Raw genomic sequence first — 16,673 nt, 5'->3', positions numbered from 1 at the left:
CCATTGAAGTCGAGGAGCAAAAAACGGAAGGCCAGTCCGGTAAGTTCGTCTTTTTCAAAATTTTTTCCCCCTTTGAATCAAAGCTTTCTGATGTTAGATCTATTTGAGGGCTTTCTTGCATTGTGAAGTGTTGGGTTCTCTATTTGGGGTTTTTTGTTGTTCTCTGGAACCCTACCCATAAAAAAAAGGACCAAACCCTTGCTGTAACTTGGTTTGCATGTCTGATATTCGACTGGTTTAATTTTTTTTGGGGGTTTTATTGTTCGATGTATCTGAAACCCTAGTGAGAAAAATCAGTTTGCTTTGTGGGGTTTTTTTGGTCGAAATGGCGAAGTCGTGCCCGCTCTTCTCGGGTTTTTTCCGCATATTAAACCCTAAAATGGCGAAATGCATTTATTTATTTGGGGTTTTCTGCTATTTGTTAGTCTATTTTTCCGCATTTCTTCCTCTGTTCCAGTACTATTTGAATGGAGTTTTGGGGTAATCATTTCTTCTCTTTTTACATTTTTCTTCTCATCCAACTTCTCTACTAGATGGTTGCTTCATTATTACTGTTTCAATCTCTGAACTTGTTAACTTGCCCATCAAAAATAAAAAACTTGTTAACTGATGACTATTTTTGTAGATCGTTTATGTCCATTCCTTGCATTATGTATATAATTTTTTTTTCTCTTTATTTGATAAGACTGTTTCTTCATATCCCCTCTGTTTGGCTTGTGATGAAATGAAATTTTTTATTTGGGCTTTAATGGTATTGTTTATTAGATTTTTTCGCATTTCCTCAACCGTAATAAGGAAATCAGTTTGGTTTGTGGTATTAGGGCTCTTCTGATGCGAATGTGCACATGAATTGCATTGTTTACATGTTTTTTTATATTTTTAATCAATGAATCCAACACACGGGAAGCTGTGGTTTTCTGATTTTTTGCAACTGTTACACGACACGGTTATGTTGGGTTCGGATTTTGATTCATGAAATGGTTACTAACACGACAGTAATTTTGACGGAATTATTTATGTTAGACTTGATCCAACTGCGATAAGACATCAGGATGGAGGACGATGACTGGGAAATAGATGCTGATGTCTATACCGAGGGAAGTGGAGGCAGTGACGATGAAGATGATTTGGTTGACGAAGTGGCTTCAGTTGTTTGTGTTGGTGCGTGTTTATTTTTATTGACGGTAATGGGCGAAGAAGGGCTTTTCATAGAAAGGGGTCCTTACCAGAACCACTATCTCACTGATCGCGGTTTCGTGAACTATGTAGTAGAGAGCGATGAGCATTGTTATAATCTCCTTAGGATGAACGTCGAATGCTTTAGACGATTCGTGAATATTTTTAAGGAGAGCGGCACCCTAAAGGACACTATCCACTGCAATGTTGACGAACAGGTTGCGATTTTCCTGCACACAGTTGCACACAACCTGAGGAACCATTGCATGAAAGTGTATTGTCGAAGGTCTGGAGAAACCATAAGTCGTTACTTTAATAAGGTTCTCCGTGCCATTCTGTCTATGGTAGACCAATTTATAATACCACCTTCTTCGGAGACACCTACGCAGATTGCGGAAAATCCAAGATGGTACCCTTATTTTAAGGTAACCTCCTTCCGTTAAAATTATCTCTAATTTCTAGTGTAACACATAACAGTAACACCGTCACTTGTAATTGTTTAGGACTGCATCGGCGCGATAGATGGGACACACATCCCTGCAAAAGTACCGGCCGAAATGAAGAAGCGATTTAGTGGTCGTAAGGGCCACCCAACGTAGAATGTACTCGCCGCGTGCGACTTTGACATGAAATTCACATTTGTTGTCGCGGGATGGGAAGGGTCTGCGTCGGACTCTAGGATCTTAGGGGACGCCATCGCTGACGACTTTGGAATTACCCGCCACCCTGGGAAGTTCTACCTTGTAGACACAGGCTTCCCGTTACTAAGCAATTTTATCACTCCTTACCGCGTTACAAGGTACCATCTAAGTGAACAGAGAGGTCGCGCACCCCGGACAAAGAGAGAGCTTTTCAATTATAGGCATTCCTCAGCCCGAAATGTTATTGAGCGTGCTTTTGGTGTTCTGAAAAAGCGTTTCCCCATCCTAACATGCGAACAAATGTACGCCTATGGAAGGCAAATTGACATTGTTATGGCATGTTGTGCTGTGCACAACTTCCTACGAGGGGTGATGCGAATGATGCGTATATTGCTGAGGTTGATAGGGAAGTAGCTGAAGTAGAAGGTAGACGTGCCCGCCGCCGCCGCCGAGAAGCTCCCGATGAAGATGATTCAGAGGCAGAAGAACGTGAAAGTGTACCACGATTGGGCCGAACAGCCGATGCTAGGGAAGGAAATCGGATTCGGGAGCAGATCTGTAGTGACATGTGGAATGATTACGGCGCGGCCGACTGATGTCGAACTGTTTATTTTGTTTTGAGATTTGGATTGTGTAGTTAATTTGATACTCTTAAGTGAAGTATTGTTATGGTCCTGCAAACACTAAACTGTTGTGGTTGTCTAAGTTTTATCTTATGGGAATTATGGTACTGTAAACTGTTGTGGTTCTCCAAGTGTTATCTTATTACTTATGGTACTGTAAACTGTTGTGGTTGTCTAAGTTTTATCTTATTACTTATGGTACTGTAAACTGTTGTTTTTATTGTTCCAGTGGAAGGTTTTATGTGTTTCTTTGAGGTAATATGAATGTTGTTATGGATTATGATATGATATTGTTACATGAGGCAGGGAATGGAAACATCGGCTGATGATGGGAAGGGAAAATATGCGGTTGATGAAGGGAAGGGAAAATATGCGGTTGATGAAGGGAAGGGAAAAAATGCGTCTTGGACATCTGAGATGGACTTGGTGTTATTACAGGCCCTTAGGCATGAGGCCATAGAGGGGGGCAAAATTCCCAACGGCTTCAAGAAGAGTGCGTATAAGTATGCACTACTTGAAGTTAATCAGGCATGTGGTACCGATTTGACGTTTGAACAAGTGAAAAACCACGTTAAGACAATGAAAGCCAACTACAGAATTGTGGCTGAGATGCTTGCCACAAGTGGTTTTGGATGGGATGGAGAGAAAAAGAAAATCGTAGTTACAAGGGACGTTGCCATGGAGTACTTGAAGGTATTAATTATAAGCATATCCATGGTTTTTTTAGTTATATAATGCAAACCGCTAGCTTTCAACTGATCTGCTTCTGTTTTATTCCTAGTCTTATCCTAACAGGAAGTGGTACTTCAGTTAGCGTCATGATTTTTATGAGGAGATGGCTGAAATATTTGGAGATGAATATGCACATGGAACGTACAAAAAAACAAATAAGAATGTTACGCGGCCTTCTAAGGAGGAGGCCTACGTCGTCAACATGGCCAATGAGGAGAGTGAATACACTGAACACACTTCGTCTCAATTTGATTTTATTGGTACTGGGTCTCAGTACGACGACATGCCGAGTTATATTCCAACCGAAGAAATGCCTCAGGTACCTTCCCCTCGTAGGACTTCGCCACCTGAGGTCGGGCAGCGGTCGCAGCGCACTCCGACACGTACTCCAATGGAAACAAGTGCCGCTGCAGGTGGAAGTCAATCTGTTGCTTCTTCTAAGAGGAAGAAGAGAGGTGTGTTTGACATGAAGGAGTGTGTACTGGATTTCACTCAAAGCGTGAAGGACATGGCTTCCGCCCTTCATGCTAGGAATGAGAAGGCTGATATCCAATGCCAGAAGGTGATGGAAACATTACAGGAGATAGAGGGCCTTGACCGTGGTGACATTTGTGACATTTACGACTACTTGGTTGTAAACGGAAAAGAGGGTCGTGGGTTTCTGAACCGCCCGAAGGACATGCGTGTATTGTTTGTCAACAATTTCCTTCATCGTCGCTCTACTGTCCGCCATTCCTCCGACTATGGTCTATGATGCTGCTATTATCAGTAGATGTTGTTTATCATGCTTTGTTTGTTTGGATATGCCATGGAACATTTTTAAGTATTATGTGGATTTGCACTCGTAGGTACTATGCATGGAACTTGTTTATGTATTATGTGGATTTGCTTCTGATTTGCTGTACGCCTCATTCCATGTTGTGTTTGGGGCTCCATTTATTTGTTGTGTACCATTGAACTCGTATGTACTTGATGTGGATTTGCTTCTCATTGCCAGCGGAACCCACTGTCATAGTTTCCATTTTCAAACCTATCATCCTCTGTCAACTTGCATATGAAATGGTCTGTTAGAAATATTAGTTTACTATGGCAGTGTGTCTACCTCGTGATTGATCTGCACAATCTATGTTCTGTAATGCTAAAACTTTCCATTTGAAAAATCCCACTTTTATTCCCTGCCAGGTTCTGTTATGCAAGTGGGTTTATGCTTATAAAATCTGCACAATCCAGGTTCTATAATACTAAAATTTGCACACTCCAGGTTATGTAATACTAAAATTTGCACAGTCCAGGTTCTGTAATACTAAAATTTGCACAGTCCAGGTTCTGTAATGCAACTGGGTTTATGCTTTTAAAATCTGCACAATCCAGCTTCTGTAATGCTAAAATTTTCCATTTGAAAAATCCCACTTTTATTCCCTACCACCGGAAACATGGGCCCTTGCTCGTTTGCATAGTATCTGGCTTAAATTCTGATGGTCAATTTGAATGAACGATTCACTTGCATTTTTTTTTTTTTTTGAACTGTGGGGACTGCCACCAAATCGTATTTCCCAGTGACCTTGCATCAATGGATTGCAATGGGACTGTCAATATCTTTTTTTTCCTGTTCGCAATACATTGTTCAATGATAGCAGTTTCAGTTTCCTGGGGATCACGGAACTGAAATGAACTGCAAACTATAAGGTGGTGGCGACACTCATCACTCAGAATTACATTTAATCAGGAAGAGGTCCTTACAATCTAATGGGAGCCTCACAATCGGTTGCACATTTTGAAACGAACAGGACCTTTAGTGTTTTCATAACTATAAGGCGGTGGCTAGCCTGAAAAATATAAGGCAGATTCATCATTCCCCTATCTAGTAAGCTGATAAACTATTCCCTAAAAGCCATGGACAGCTAACGATTGAAGTATTCAATGAAATGTGAGGAATGCCATTATGAAAAGAAGGGCGGACATCACTTCCTTATACATAAAGCCCAATCAAAACATATTCGACAATTGATCATTTCAGTATCGGTTGCTAATTAACCAAGCTTAAAAATTTACTGAAAAACAAGTCACCTGCATGATTACAACATAGGTTTCAAGGCAAAATTGAACTATAATAGAAAAATCAAATCACATTTTTTATGCTATAGACTGAAATGTTTCATCATGTACTCTAAGTTGCTGCAGGGCCCGACCCCAAAATCTTCGGATTTTGTTGACATGATCTTACATACGGGCATGTTGTCATTTTTTACTCAAAAGCTTCATTGATAGATGAACCTCGATATCACGCATATAGAGACTCTTATCTCCAATATCTAGATTGCCCTTATCTGGTTCAGATACCCCTGTTTGAAAGAGAAGTGAAATGCCAATCAGTTTGAAATGGAATCAGGAAACAAATAGAATTAAATCAGAGGACCATCTCAAGATAGCTAGAGGAAAAATGCAATAGTTATCATGTAAAAAATGCAATATCTAGATTGCTCTTATCTGGTTCAGATATTCTCCAAAAACAATTATCCAAAACTGTCTTAACCAACATGTGTAGCTGTGCATGTTTGAGAGTGCTGTTCAGATCACAAAATAGGACCTCGATTTCTTAATGTAATACAAAATTACAAACTACAGATCAACATGATGTGTAAGGAATCGAATTCATGAAACAAAACAAATTTGCCAATACAGCAGCATCAAATGGGAGAATAAAACCATAAATTTTGTGTAGTTTTAAACCATAATATTGATCTTAAATTTAGATGGGAGGGCTAGGTTCATCCTATACAAATGAATTATTGGGCCAAAGCGTAAATAGGTTCTCGCCAAAACTTTTAATTCATAGGATGATCCTAGCCGTCCGATACATTTTTAATATGTTTCCAACTTTCCATAATATGTTGTTCATTTATAGATGGGAGGGCTAGGATTGTCCTATACAAATGAATTATTGGGCATAACATACAACCTATTTATGGTGTGGCCCATCAACTGGACAGCCTGGATCATCCTCTAGTGTGGCCGATATTTTTTTCATATAACCAAGCCCAAGCACTGAAAATAAACATAACATTGAATAGTCTCCCACCTATATTCAACCAACCAAATGCAACTTTTACAACTTCTCCTCAAAGCTCATCTACAAATTCCGTCAACCAAATGCCACTTTTAGATCTTTCCCACACCTCTCCTCAACATATTCTTGCAACCAAATGCAGGAATGTCTGTCATTTCCAGCAAACTTTCACCTTTTGCCTTTACAACCAAACACCACTTTTCAAAGATGCCAGCTTTCTCCTTTTTGACTGACATCTCACCCAAATCCAGTTTGACTTTTAATTCCACCCAAACCCCAACACCCAAAAACAACCAAACAGAGCCATAAAGAAACGAAACATCAGAAGAGCGTTTGAAGGCCTGTGTGGATTGGTTTCATGGGTTGGAGATTAGGGAGGAATATCATCGAAGGGTTTGAGGAAGATAAGGATGAAAAAGATGTGCCCACATTAATGGAAGCTTATATTTGAATGTAATTGTTCTTTTGTTGATTTCTAATATGGACCCTATTTTTAGGGTTTGTTGTTGTTGTTGTTGTAGTTGATTTCTTATCTGGGCCCTGTTATTAGGGTTTGTTTCAGTAGGTGGATTAGGGTTTGTATTTTTCTTCTTCTTTTCTATGTAGATATCAGCATTTTCATATTCAATTTGTTCATGACTTTTGTTGAAGAAAATGAATTGACCTTCATGTGGGTGATCAGAATTTGCACTTCTCCTTTTGAAGGAAAGTTTAACTTGGAAAGGAAAAAGTAATTGTTTCAAAATGCTGATGTAGGTCAAAACACGGCCATAGGAAATACTACTCAACTTGAGTACTTGATTGATGTGGTCACAACAAAGGAAAGTCAAAAGTTTTGATTAACTCAGGTAATACAGTTTGTTTCTTCTCGTCTCTCTGCGTCTTGATTTCTTGATGTGTGTGTAATGCATAATATTTCTGTAAGGTTTTGGGATAGGTCTATGAATTCTGGAGATTTTGGAATTAGAAACTGTAGAAATATGGAAACTCAAAGCTCTCAATAGATATACACAACATTTTTTGTGGAACTCGAAGACAGTAGAAATCATACAAGTAATGTTTCATGAAAAATACTGTGGGAGTGTGTTATGGTCGAGTCCCACTTATGGAAGAACTGGAAGGGCCTTTTGTCTTATGGAGTGTTAGTAAGGAAAATATCTTTTTTGGCTGGATAGGTGGTGTGGTGACCTTAGGCTACTTAGTAGGGTTTGTAACCTTAGCGTAGATGGATCTGGTAGAAATAGAGTGAATCACTCCTTAAGTGAAGGAGATTCTCTTAGTAGCCTTTCAAACCTTTCAACTAGGATTATCAGTCATTAATTCTCATGCGTTGAGTTTGATGATAAGTTGATATGGACCTAGAAAAAGATAGACTCTTTCTCTAGGTGAAGTCTTTCTATGCAAATTTAAATAAGTTGATTTAGAACCTAGCTAGAAAAAGATGACTATCTAGGTGAAGCCTTTCTATGCAAATTTCAACTCCACTGTATGGGTTGTGATTTCCCAACATTTGGAAATCATTGGCTTCACCAAGAGTGGCTTTTTTTTTGGACTTCACTTTATAAAAAATTCTTACTAGGACCAATTAATCACGAGTGTGGATCAGGATTGTGTTTTATGTGGCTTTCTTGTTGACATTGTTGCTCATCTTTTCACAAGTTGTCGTAGGATAGCTTAAATTGGATTTTTTTTTCCTATAGACAATTTTATTTTTACACGGCCCCGGGAAAAGTAAGCCACTTGGATTTGGCCAAGGTTAAACACTCATGGAAATTCACTGGCTCTACTATTATGGCCTATGGTTGGATTGACACTCGTATTCTCGTCTCATGTCAGAAGCCTCTCGAGTATCATTTGTGTCATAGCTCTAAGCATGTTGAACTTCCATTTAGTTCTTATTATAGTACTCCTTATGATCATGCATGTCACAATATTCATTAGCTTCACAACAACAATGACCTGAATAATGCCCACGACTTTGTAAGGTAATCAACCTTTCACTCTAACATGAAGGGCTGAGATTAGTCTCACTAAAAATCCTGTTCCAATTTCAGCCCTTCATATAAGCCAATTCACTTTTTGGTGAATGCTTGAGATTATTCTAACTGAAAATAGGTTTTTCAATCATCTCTTGAATGAAAACCCAGAAATAGGGCCCAATTCTTTGTAATAAAATGGGGCACGCTTAATTACAGCACAGTTGACACTCCCATTGCTTGATCTGAACTGTCCATTTGATAGTTTTAGAGATCCTAAAATTATGTCAATCATTAATTTCCTCCCATCCTTGTGATGGTTGGTCTTGTTCTGTCCCGTGATCATCTCAATGGGTTGGCTTTCCCCTTCTTTTTTTGTTTCATTAAGGCCACGTTTGGATACCTCATGTTTTTGTATTTGATTTGAGTTTTGGATAGAAAATACATCGATCATCATCATGCTCATGTTGTGTGTGAGAGAGAGAGAGAGGTAATTGCCACAAATATTGATTTCCTAATAATGCCTTGCAGAACATATTTGAAAATCGGATTTTTTTCACTGTTGTAGCTGATTTGGAAATCTAAGGATCTGATCCAGTTCCAAATCTCCAACTGCAAATGTGACAAATCCAAATCTAAATCTCATGGGCATCCTAACGTCGCTTAATTCTTTGTCATTCAACAGAAATGTCAATAATCCAATTTTAACATCTATTATTGGGGATTTGCTAGCGTCCATGGCTGAAGGCATTTCGCAGATGGCTTGTTGCATGTGAGAGCAGCCACTGCATGAATAAAGACAAAATCTATTGAAAAAGTGATCCTGTGTGGCTGCTCTCACATGCAACTGACCATTTAATTTAGCATCTAAATCTCATAAAATATTCTCTTGGTATCTCAATTGTCGTTTTTCCTCTCCTTTCTAAACGTATTTTCATTAATTTAGTAGTTATATCCCAAAAAACTCTATCAATTCCTTTAATTTTTCATCTAAATCTCATGGAATCCTCTCTTGGTATCTCAATTGCCATTTTGCTTGCACCACTGTTGTAGAGAAGACTTCTATTTTCTCCTACAAATACCATGAACCGCTTCTTTATCCGCCATATTTTCCGTTTCTTTAGGTACATCCAAAAAAAAAAGAAAAAATACAAGCATACTTTTTTGAATCATTTTTTTCTATAATATTTTGTATATATTTTCACGAGGCGTTGGCAGGCATAGTTATAAATTCCGTTCCGTTTCGGCCAGAACGGACCGGATTCCGGAACGAAATAGGCATATTTTCCGTTCCGGCCGGAATTCCGGTCCGTAGTGGTTGTTCCGGGCGGAATTCTGGCCGGAACGGGCGGAATTCCCTGTTCCGGCCGGAACGGTCTGGAAAGGCGGAAAAAATTCAGAAAAATTCAAAAAATTACTAAAATGCCATTAAGGCCGTTGGGGAGTGTATTTTACAGATTTGCCCTCATTTTATGACCGTTTTATAGTTGTTGGGAAGGCATTTTCGTCTTTTTTCAAAAAAATTTGAAAAAAAAAAATCCAAAAAATTACATAAATTCATTTATGGCTGTTGGGGACTGTATTTTACACATTTGTCCTCATTTTGTGACCGTTTTATAGTTGTTAGGAGGGTATTTTTCGTCTTTTTGCAAAAAAAATTGAAAAAAAAAAATAAAAATCTCAAAAATTACAGAAATGCCATTATAGCTGTTGGGGACTTTTTTTACACTTCTACCTCATTTTATGACCGTTTTATAGCTGTTGGGAGGGCATTTTGCGTCATTTTTCACCCCAAAAGCTATAAATAGCCCTCTAACCATTGTTTTTTCACGATTGTTTTTTCACAACTCATTTCCTCTTCAAATCTTCTTCTACAACTACAACTTTTTTTATCTCCTACACTACACTACATACAACTACATCTACTTCTCCTACAACAACAAAGATCATCTCAAAGGCTTTTATTATTTCAATTCCAACCAATTCCACTACAAGCTCAAGAAGATCAAAGGCTTTTTTTATCTCCTACAACAACAAGCTCTACTATACTAAAGACAAGGGCTTCTCTTCTACAACCTAAGGCGGCTTCAACTTATTCTTTCATCCAAAAGGCGTAAGGAAAGTTAAAGCTTTATTTGATTTAATTTCCTTTCATTCCTTATTCTCTTTCTCTCCATTTCAACTTAAAAAATGAGTTCTTCTGGAGGAGCCTCATCTATTGGTTCCGCACCCACTAGATCGGATGACCCGGCATGGGCTTATGGCCTAGTAATTCCGGGTCAAAAAAACTGTGTTAAATGCACATTTTGTGAAAAACTAATAAAGGGTGGAGGTATAACCCGGTTTAAAGAACATCTAACGGGTGTTCCTGGCGATGTAGCGGCATGTAAAAAAGTCAATGCCGATGTAAAATGGAGAATGACACAAATGTTAGGCGAAATGAGAAAAGAAAGGGCTAGGAAAAGTGTATCAAGGGCAGAGGTGGGTAGTTTTTATGCCGCACCAGAAGAAGAAGATGTGGAGGAGGGGGAGGGGGATGAGGACGACGAACCGATGGGACCACCTCAGCCTAGGAATAAGGGGAAAGCAGTTGTTGTAAAACCGAATGGGGCAAAGAGGAAAAAGAAGGGTCTTGTAGGGGGGTTAAGAGATTTCTTTGCACCACGAACAACCCTTGGATCCCAACCAAGCATTAAGAGTGCTTTAGCAACAAAAGAAACACTTGATCGGGCAAATATGGCAGTTGGTATGCTTTGCTATAATGCCAACCTGCCTTTCAATGTTGCTAATTCACCATATTGGCAGCCAATGTTTGATGCCATAAATGCAGTAGGCTCAGGTTATAAAGCGCCTTCTTTTCACGATTTACGGGGGGGGGGGGTATTGAAGAAAACTGTAGAAGATGTAAACAACTACTTGGGGGAAGTTAAGAATTCATGGAAAACTAGTGGCTGTAGCATTATGGCGGATGGATGGACAGACACCAAACAACGTGCCTTAATTAACTTTTTGGTGTACTGTCCTAAAGGAGTAGTTTTCCTTAAATCTGTTAATGCATCTGGCGTAGTGAAGAATGCTGAGGCATTGTTTGCAATTTTTGATGAGATTGTTTTGGAGGTAGGTCCGGAAAATGTGGTGTAGTTTATAACTGATAGTGAGCCAAGTTATAAAGCTGCGGGGAAGAAGTTAGAGATCAAATATGCCACATTCTTCTAGACTCCGTGTGCAGCCCATTGTTTAGACTTGATTTTAGAGCACTTGGGCAAACCAGATGTGTTTCCTCTCATAGGAAGCACAATTGACAGGGCTCGGAAGATTACGAGGTTTATCTACAACCATGCAGCTCTATTGAACTTGATGAGACAGAAATTCACGGGTGGGAGGGACTTGTGTCGTGCTGCGTGGACTAGATTTGCTACAAATTTCTTTATTATACAAAGTCTGGTGCTTCATAGGAAAGCCCTACAACAGATGTTCCTGTCTGATGAGTATGCTGCTAGTAGGTACATTCGACATGGATTGAGTGAAGAGATTGTGAGTACAGTGTTGGATAAACAATTTTGGGACAACTGCAAGCATATTCTAAACATCAGCGAGCCATTGGTGAGGGTGCTGCGTTTGGTAGACCGGCAAGACAAACCAGCAATGGGTTACATATATGAGGCCATGGATAGGGCCAAGGAAAACATCAAGGCTAGGCTAAAGAACAAGAAGTCAGATTATGCTCCCATCTGGAGGATTATTGACCAAAGATGGGACAAACAACTTTACAGCCCCCTCCATGCAGCGGGATACTTTCTTAACCCTGCTCTCTTTTTCAGTCTTACATTCTCCAAGCATCATGAAGTCACCCGAGGTTTGATTGAATGTATTAATCGACTAGTACCTGATGAAGTTACACAGGACACCATCACCAGTCAGATTGAGAACTATCGAGAGTCCACTGGCATGTTTGCAATGAAGATGGCAATCCGCAACCGAGGCAGATTGAGACTAGGTATATTGGTTTGTTCATTTAATTAAGTATATTTTATTTAAAATTTCCACAGCTAAATGCTTAACTATTATTGTTTACTTTACAGTTGCATGGTGGAAACAGTTTGGAAATGACGTCCCGGACTTACAAAGTTTCGCCGTCAGAATTCTCAGCCAAACCTGTAGTGCTACTGGATGTGAAAGGAACTGGAGCACTTTCGAGCACATCCACTCGGCAAAAAGAAACAGGTTGGAGCACCAGAGGTTGAATGACTTGGTATTTGTCCATTACAACCTCAAGTTTCGAGAAAGGTATGCTACTTAATTGAATTGGAATTAATTTTCTCATATTTCATCACGTGCCTTTAAATTTTGAGTATTACTTACTAATTTATGTTGGACATTCTTTTCAGGGACTTAAACAGAAGATCTTCTACCACTAGCGACCCACTGAGTGTAGATCACCTAGATGTTATGATGGATTGGGTTGCGGAAGATAAAGATGTCATTCTGACACCAGACGACATTGGATGGGAAAATATTGAAGTGCCTTCGAGAGTTGATGCGGCCGACGACGAGGATGAGGACGCAAACCTTGAGGACACTCCTCCAAGAGGTGGTGGTGAAGGCGATGATGAGGGCTACCAGTCGGTTGAGTATGATGATCTTCAACCAGATTCACCACCATTTTGATTTAGATTTAGAGATGATATGAGATGTGGCTGGCATTATGTATTTGGCTTTTGTTCTTCTATTTTCTACTTTTTTATGTCTTAGTTGTATTAAACTTTGGTTTTTAAGTAATAAAGATGTTTTTTAGTTCATTTAAGTGTTTCTTATATTTTTCTAACAATTTCTAATTTTTTTGGATTTTTTCATATTTTTAACTATTTTTTTCGACCCGAACGGAAAGTTTCGACCGGAATGCCGAACGAAACGGCCGAAACACCGGAACGTTCCGTTCCGGTAGCCAAAACGGAACGGCGACCGGAACCGAATTTATAACTAGGTTGGCAGGTAAGCATCGAGTGTATTTCTGTTTTCTGATATGCCTTTCAGCTCTTTATTTTGTTTACTTTACAAATCTCCCTCTTGAAATTGCGAGAATGGTTCCTTACAAGCATTAGGGTATTTGATAATATTTTAGCATTCTTTTGATTTTGCCATAGATTTACCGTCACTTACTAGAATGAGATGATGCAAGAAATTCTAGACTACTTTATTTTTTCCTTTCATTTTTAGTGCATTCTTTTTAATCTTTTTTTTAAAGAAATTGTCTTTTTTCAGTATTTATAGTTGACTTAATTTTTTTCACAATCTTTTCTAATTGTGGTTTTCCTTTTTCCTAAGTACGTTGTATGATCAAAACCATTTGATCTATAAAAAATAAGAAACAACTGAGGATTTATACTGTACTGTACAATACCTGTCAATGTTTTCCTCATTTTTTCTGTTACTACATGTTTCTTTGTTCCAAAAATCATACAAGCCCTTGGGAACTTATCTAAGCAGTACAAAAAAAATGGAGTGCCATTACTGAAATAAGGGATTGTAAAGCTTGCGGATTTGCCTACTCACTGTGAGCCAAGAGGTAATTCTTTGTAAGGTTATAACTTTTTTTTTTCTTTTCTTCTTTCTTTCTACAACTACAATTTCAGCTACATTTTTCTTTCTTTTTTACGACTCACTCCTTTGTTAAAGAAACATTAAGGCAGCCTTGGAAGTCATTATCTATGTAAGTTTTTTCTCTTGCCTACATTTTGCTTTCTTTTTGATCCATGAAATGATTCCTATTGAAAACTCATGATTTGTTGAACTAGAAACTTTCATTGTGACTGCCCATGGAATGTCTTTCATCTTGGCTTGGAAATTTGCGTGCATTCCTTTGGTTCGTCTCCCCAAGTCATTACATTCCACCCTTTTTCCTGTAATTTGTCCAGGTAATGCCCATTCCAATGGAGGACTGGAACAACAACCAAAATTCTCAAATCTCACTATATTCAGCTACGAAGAGCTGATGGATGCTACAGATGGCTTCTCAGAGGCCAAGTGCCTTGGGGAAGGTGGATTTGGGCATGTTTATTTGGGAACAATTAAAAATGGTGTTCAAGTAGCTATTAAGAAGCTTAAATCCGGAAGCGGGCAAGGTGAAGCTGAATTTCAGGCTGAAGTTGATATAATCAGCAGAGTACACCACAGAAATCTCGTATCCCTAGTTGGCTACTGCATCAGCAAGAGACAAAGAATTCTGGTGTACGAGTTTGTTTCGAACCAGTCGCTGAAATTCCACTTGCATGGAAAGTGTTTTTGTTGTTTTATTTCTCCAGATTAAAAGGCTTATGATTTAATCCGAGTTCCTTACTCTACTGAGATATTCACAGGCAGAGGGAGACCAGTTATGGAATGGTCAAAACGAGTAAGAGTCGCTGTGGGTGCTGCAAGAGCACTGTCATATTTACACCATGATTGTAAGCTCTCCCTTAGTATATTAGATCTGTTTATTTATAGACCATAATTGAATTCTATCCTAATTCCTACATATGTTCTTAATTTGTAAAGGCCACCCCAAGATCATTCACCATGACATAAAGCCGGACAACATTCTTCTGGATGATACCTTTGAAGTTAGGGTAGGATTCACATTTGTCTGACAGTTTTATAGTTTTTCTTTTCCTCGGCTTTTATTTTTTATGGTTCATATAATGAATAGAAGTTATTATGCAGATTGTGGTTCATATAATGAATAGAAGTTATTATGCAGATTGCAGATTTCGGTCTGGCTAAGTTTTTTCCGGATGGCAAGTCTTACATTGATGGCACCAGGCTAATGGGAACTGTCGGGTAAGATAATTTCCATTCAAATACTTCTCATATCAAGGAGTTTGGTTCAACTGCTCAAGGATTTAATGGATCAAGTTGTTTAGCAGAAAAATTCTCTAATTCTGGCGTTCTTATATCTTGGCTGAACTGCTAAATTTAGAGGAGATTGCCCTTATGCAGAAAGCCTGTTTAGAAGAAGTTAGCAGTAGGATATTGTTCTATATGTTTTTGAAGAAGTTGCAGTGCTGGTTGAGAGGAATCCATAATTGGGTTTGGTAATACAAGACTATGGTTGAAGGAAGTGTAGATACTGTAAAGGGTGGATTTTGTATCTTGCTTATTTGAGATGAATTTGGCCTATTGGACAACAATAATTTCTAATGAGAAAAGCTTCTTGTCTTTTCTAATTTCACTGCTTAATATCAGGGTGTTATTGTTACATGGGTATTTTGATTTCTATGTCTGAATTTTAGCACCAAATAGAGAAGGAAAATACATACAAAAGATCTGAAGATGGATTAAGGCCATTTTGTCAGCATCTAAAGAAAGGTTTATCACCTAAATAAAAGTCACAATCATCCGGTATTTTTTTATAAAGTCATGTCCACGATTGACCCACCAAATGAAATGCCTAGATTGGTTTACACCATGTGGATATGCTCATTATATAAGTATGCATGTATGTAATGTATGCTTATGTATAGGTATAGGTGTATTGATATGGAATAGTACTCTTCGATATGGACTGCAGTGTAGGAAGTGGAATCCAACAAAAAATACAAATATAAAAATCTCCATTAATGAAATTCAAAATAGCACTTGACTTTGACATTTGTCATAAATGGAGCTCTTAAATACTAACCAGAGGTTACAAAGTTTGGTTGAGATAATTAGGATTTGAGGCTCTACCAAATCAGCTACAATATTTGACTTTAGATTGTAAGTATGACAGAAATTTGTTCATCTCTTCTTTCTATAGAAACTCCCGAGAAACTTACACATATATTTTCAACCATGCATAAAAAATCTCATCTGTCGTGGACTGCTTGAATCAATACTTATTACCTAAGTTACTTTCAAAGTTCAAACTAAAAATTATGAAGATTACCCAAAACATAATTAGGGTTAACTTACGATAAGCACTTTGGTAGGACACACAGTAGAACTATTAAATAACTGATACACACACATGCACATGGACACCTATGATGCAGACACCCTTCCAGATTTCATCCATTCGGTATAGGGTTTCAACTTGGGTCGGGCTGGTCAAGTTTTCCAGAAGCCTACGCTACTTGAGAAATTGTCTTGGGTCATGTCTGGTTGAGTTTTCATGGGAAAACCATAAACGTGCATGTCTTGTATTGATTGGTTGTTAATCTGCAATCTCTTGTTATTCAAATATCTATTGACGGCATTCAATTTCTTAATTTATTAATGCGCTTACTAATGACAGATACATGGACCCGGAATGCGTTGCAACTGGAAGATTCACCGAGTTGTCCGATGTCTACTCCTTTGGGGTAGTGCTGCTCGAGCTTATTTCTGGACGGGAGGCACTTGGTAGTGCTGATTCCCCTGGGTCAAGACGTAACTTGGTGATTTGGGTTAGTATCTTAAATGATTGATTTTCTCTTTCCTTGCATGTCTCTATTTCCTATCA

At 38.5% G+C, this 16,673-nt stretch overlaps 2 protein-coding genes across 8 annotated transcripts in view; both read left to right on the top strand.

Moving 5' to 3' along the window:
- Positions 1 to 16,673, top strand: part of LOC143853739 (proline-rich receptor-like protein kinase PERK3) — a 39,447-nt gene that overhangs the window by 18,381 nt on the left and 4,393 nt on the right. For 2 of the 7 annotated variants that reach the window (XM_077363497.1, XM_077363481.1), the window contains exons 4-11: positions 2,747 to 3,133; positions 3,222 to 4,020; positions 6,996 to 7,087; positions 14,131 to 14,488; positions 14,573 to 14,658; positions 14,750 to 14,820; positions 14,952 to 15,031; positions 16,467 to 16,617. In XM_077363497.1, coding sequence (XP_077219612.1) covers positions 14,208 to 14,488; positions 14,573 to 14,658; positions 14,750 to 14,820; positions 14,952 to 15,031; positions 16,467 to 16,617 — 669 coding nt within the window. In that variant the 5' untranslated portion in view covers positions 2,747 to 3,133; positions 3,222 to 4,020; positions 6,996 to 7,087; positions 14,131 to 14,207. Of the gene's footprint in view, positions 1 to 2,746; positions 3,134 to 3,221; positions 4,021 to 6,995; positions 7,088 to 13,702; positions 13,782 to 14,130; positions 14,489 to 14,571; positions 14,659 to 14,749; positions 14,821 to 14,951; positions 15,032 to 16,466; positions 16,618 to 16,673 lie in introns of those variants that run through there. The other 5 variants (XM_077363484.1, XM_077363501.1, XM_077363489.1 and 2 more) reach the window with 5 other exon arrangements.
- On the top strand, positions 10,406 to 12,883 carry LOC143866987 (uncharacterized). Its single transcript, XM_077376055.1, has 4 exons — positions 10,406 to 11,332; positions 11,432 to 12,212; positions 12,298 to 12,502; positions 12,604 to 12,883. Exons 1-4 carry the CDS (start codon positions 10,406 to 10,408, stop codon positions 12,881 to 12,883), a joined length of 2,193 nt encoding a protein of 730 aa, XP_077232170.1.

The sequence above is a fragment of the Tasmannia lanceolata genome, unplaced genomic scaffold (genome assembly GCF_043159265.1).
Source record: "Tasmannia lanceolata isolate RefF3 unplaced genomic scaffold, GAP_Taslan_0.1 ptg000003l, whole genome shotgun sequence".
In the NCBI taxonomy this organism is placed as follows: domain Eukaryota; kingdom Viridiplantae; phylum Streptophyta; class Magnoliopsida; order Canellales; family Winteraceae; genus Tasmannia; species Tasmannia lanceolata.
Note: the sequence above shows the minus strand (reverse complement) of the source record. Positions and strands in the feature narration are given on the sequence as shown.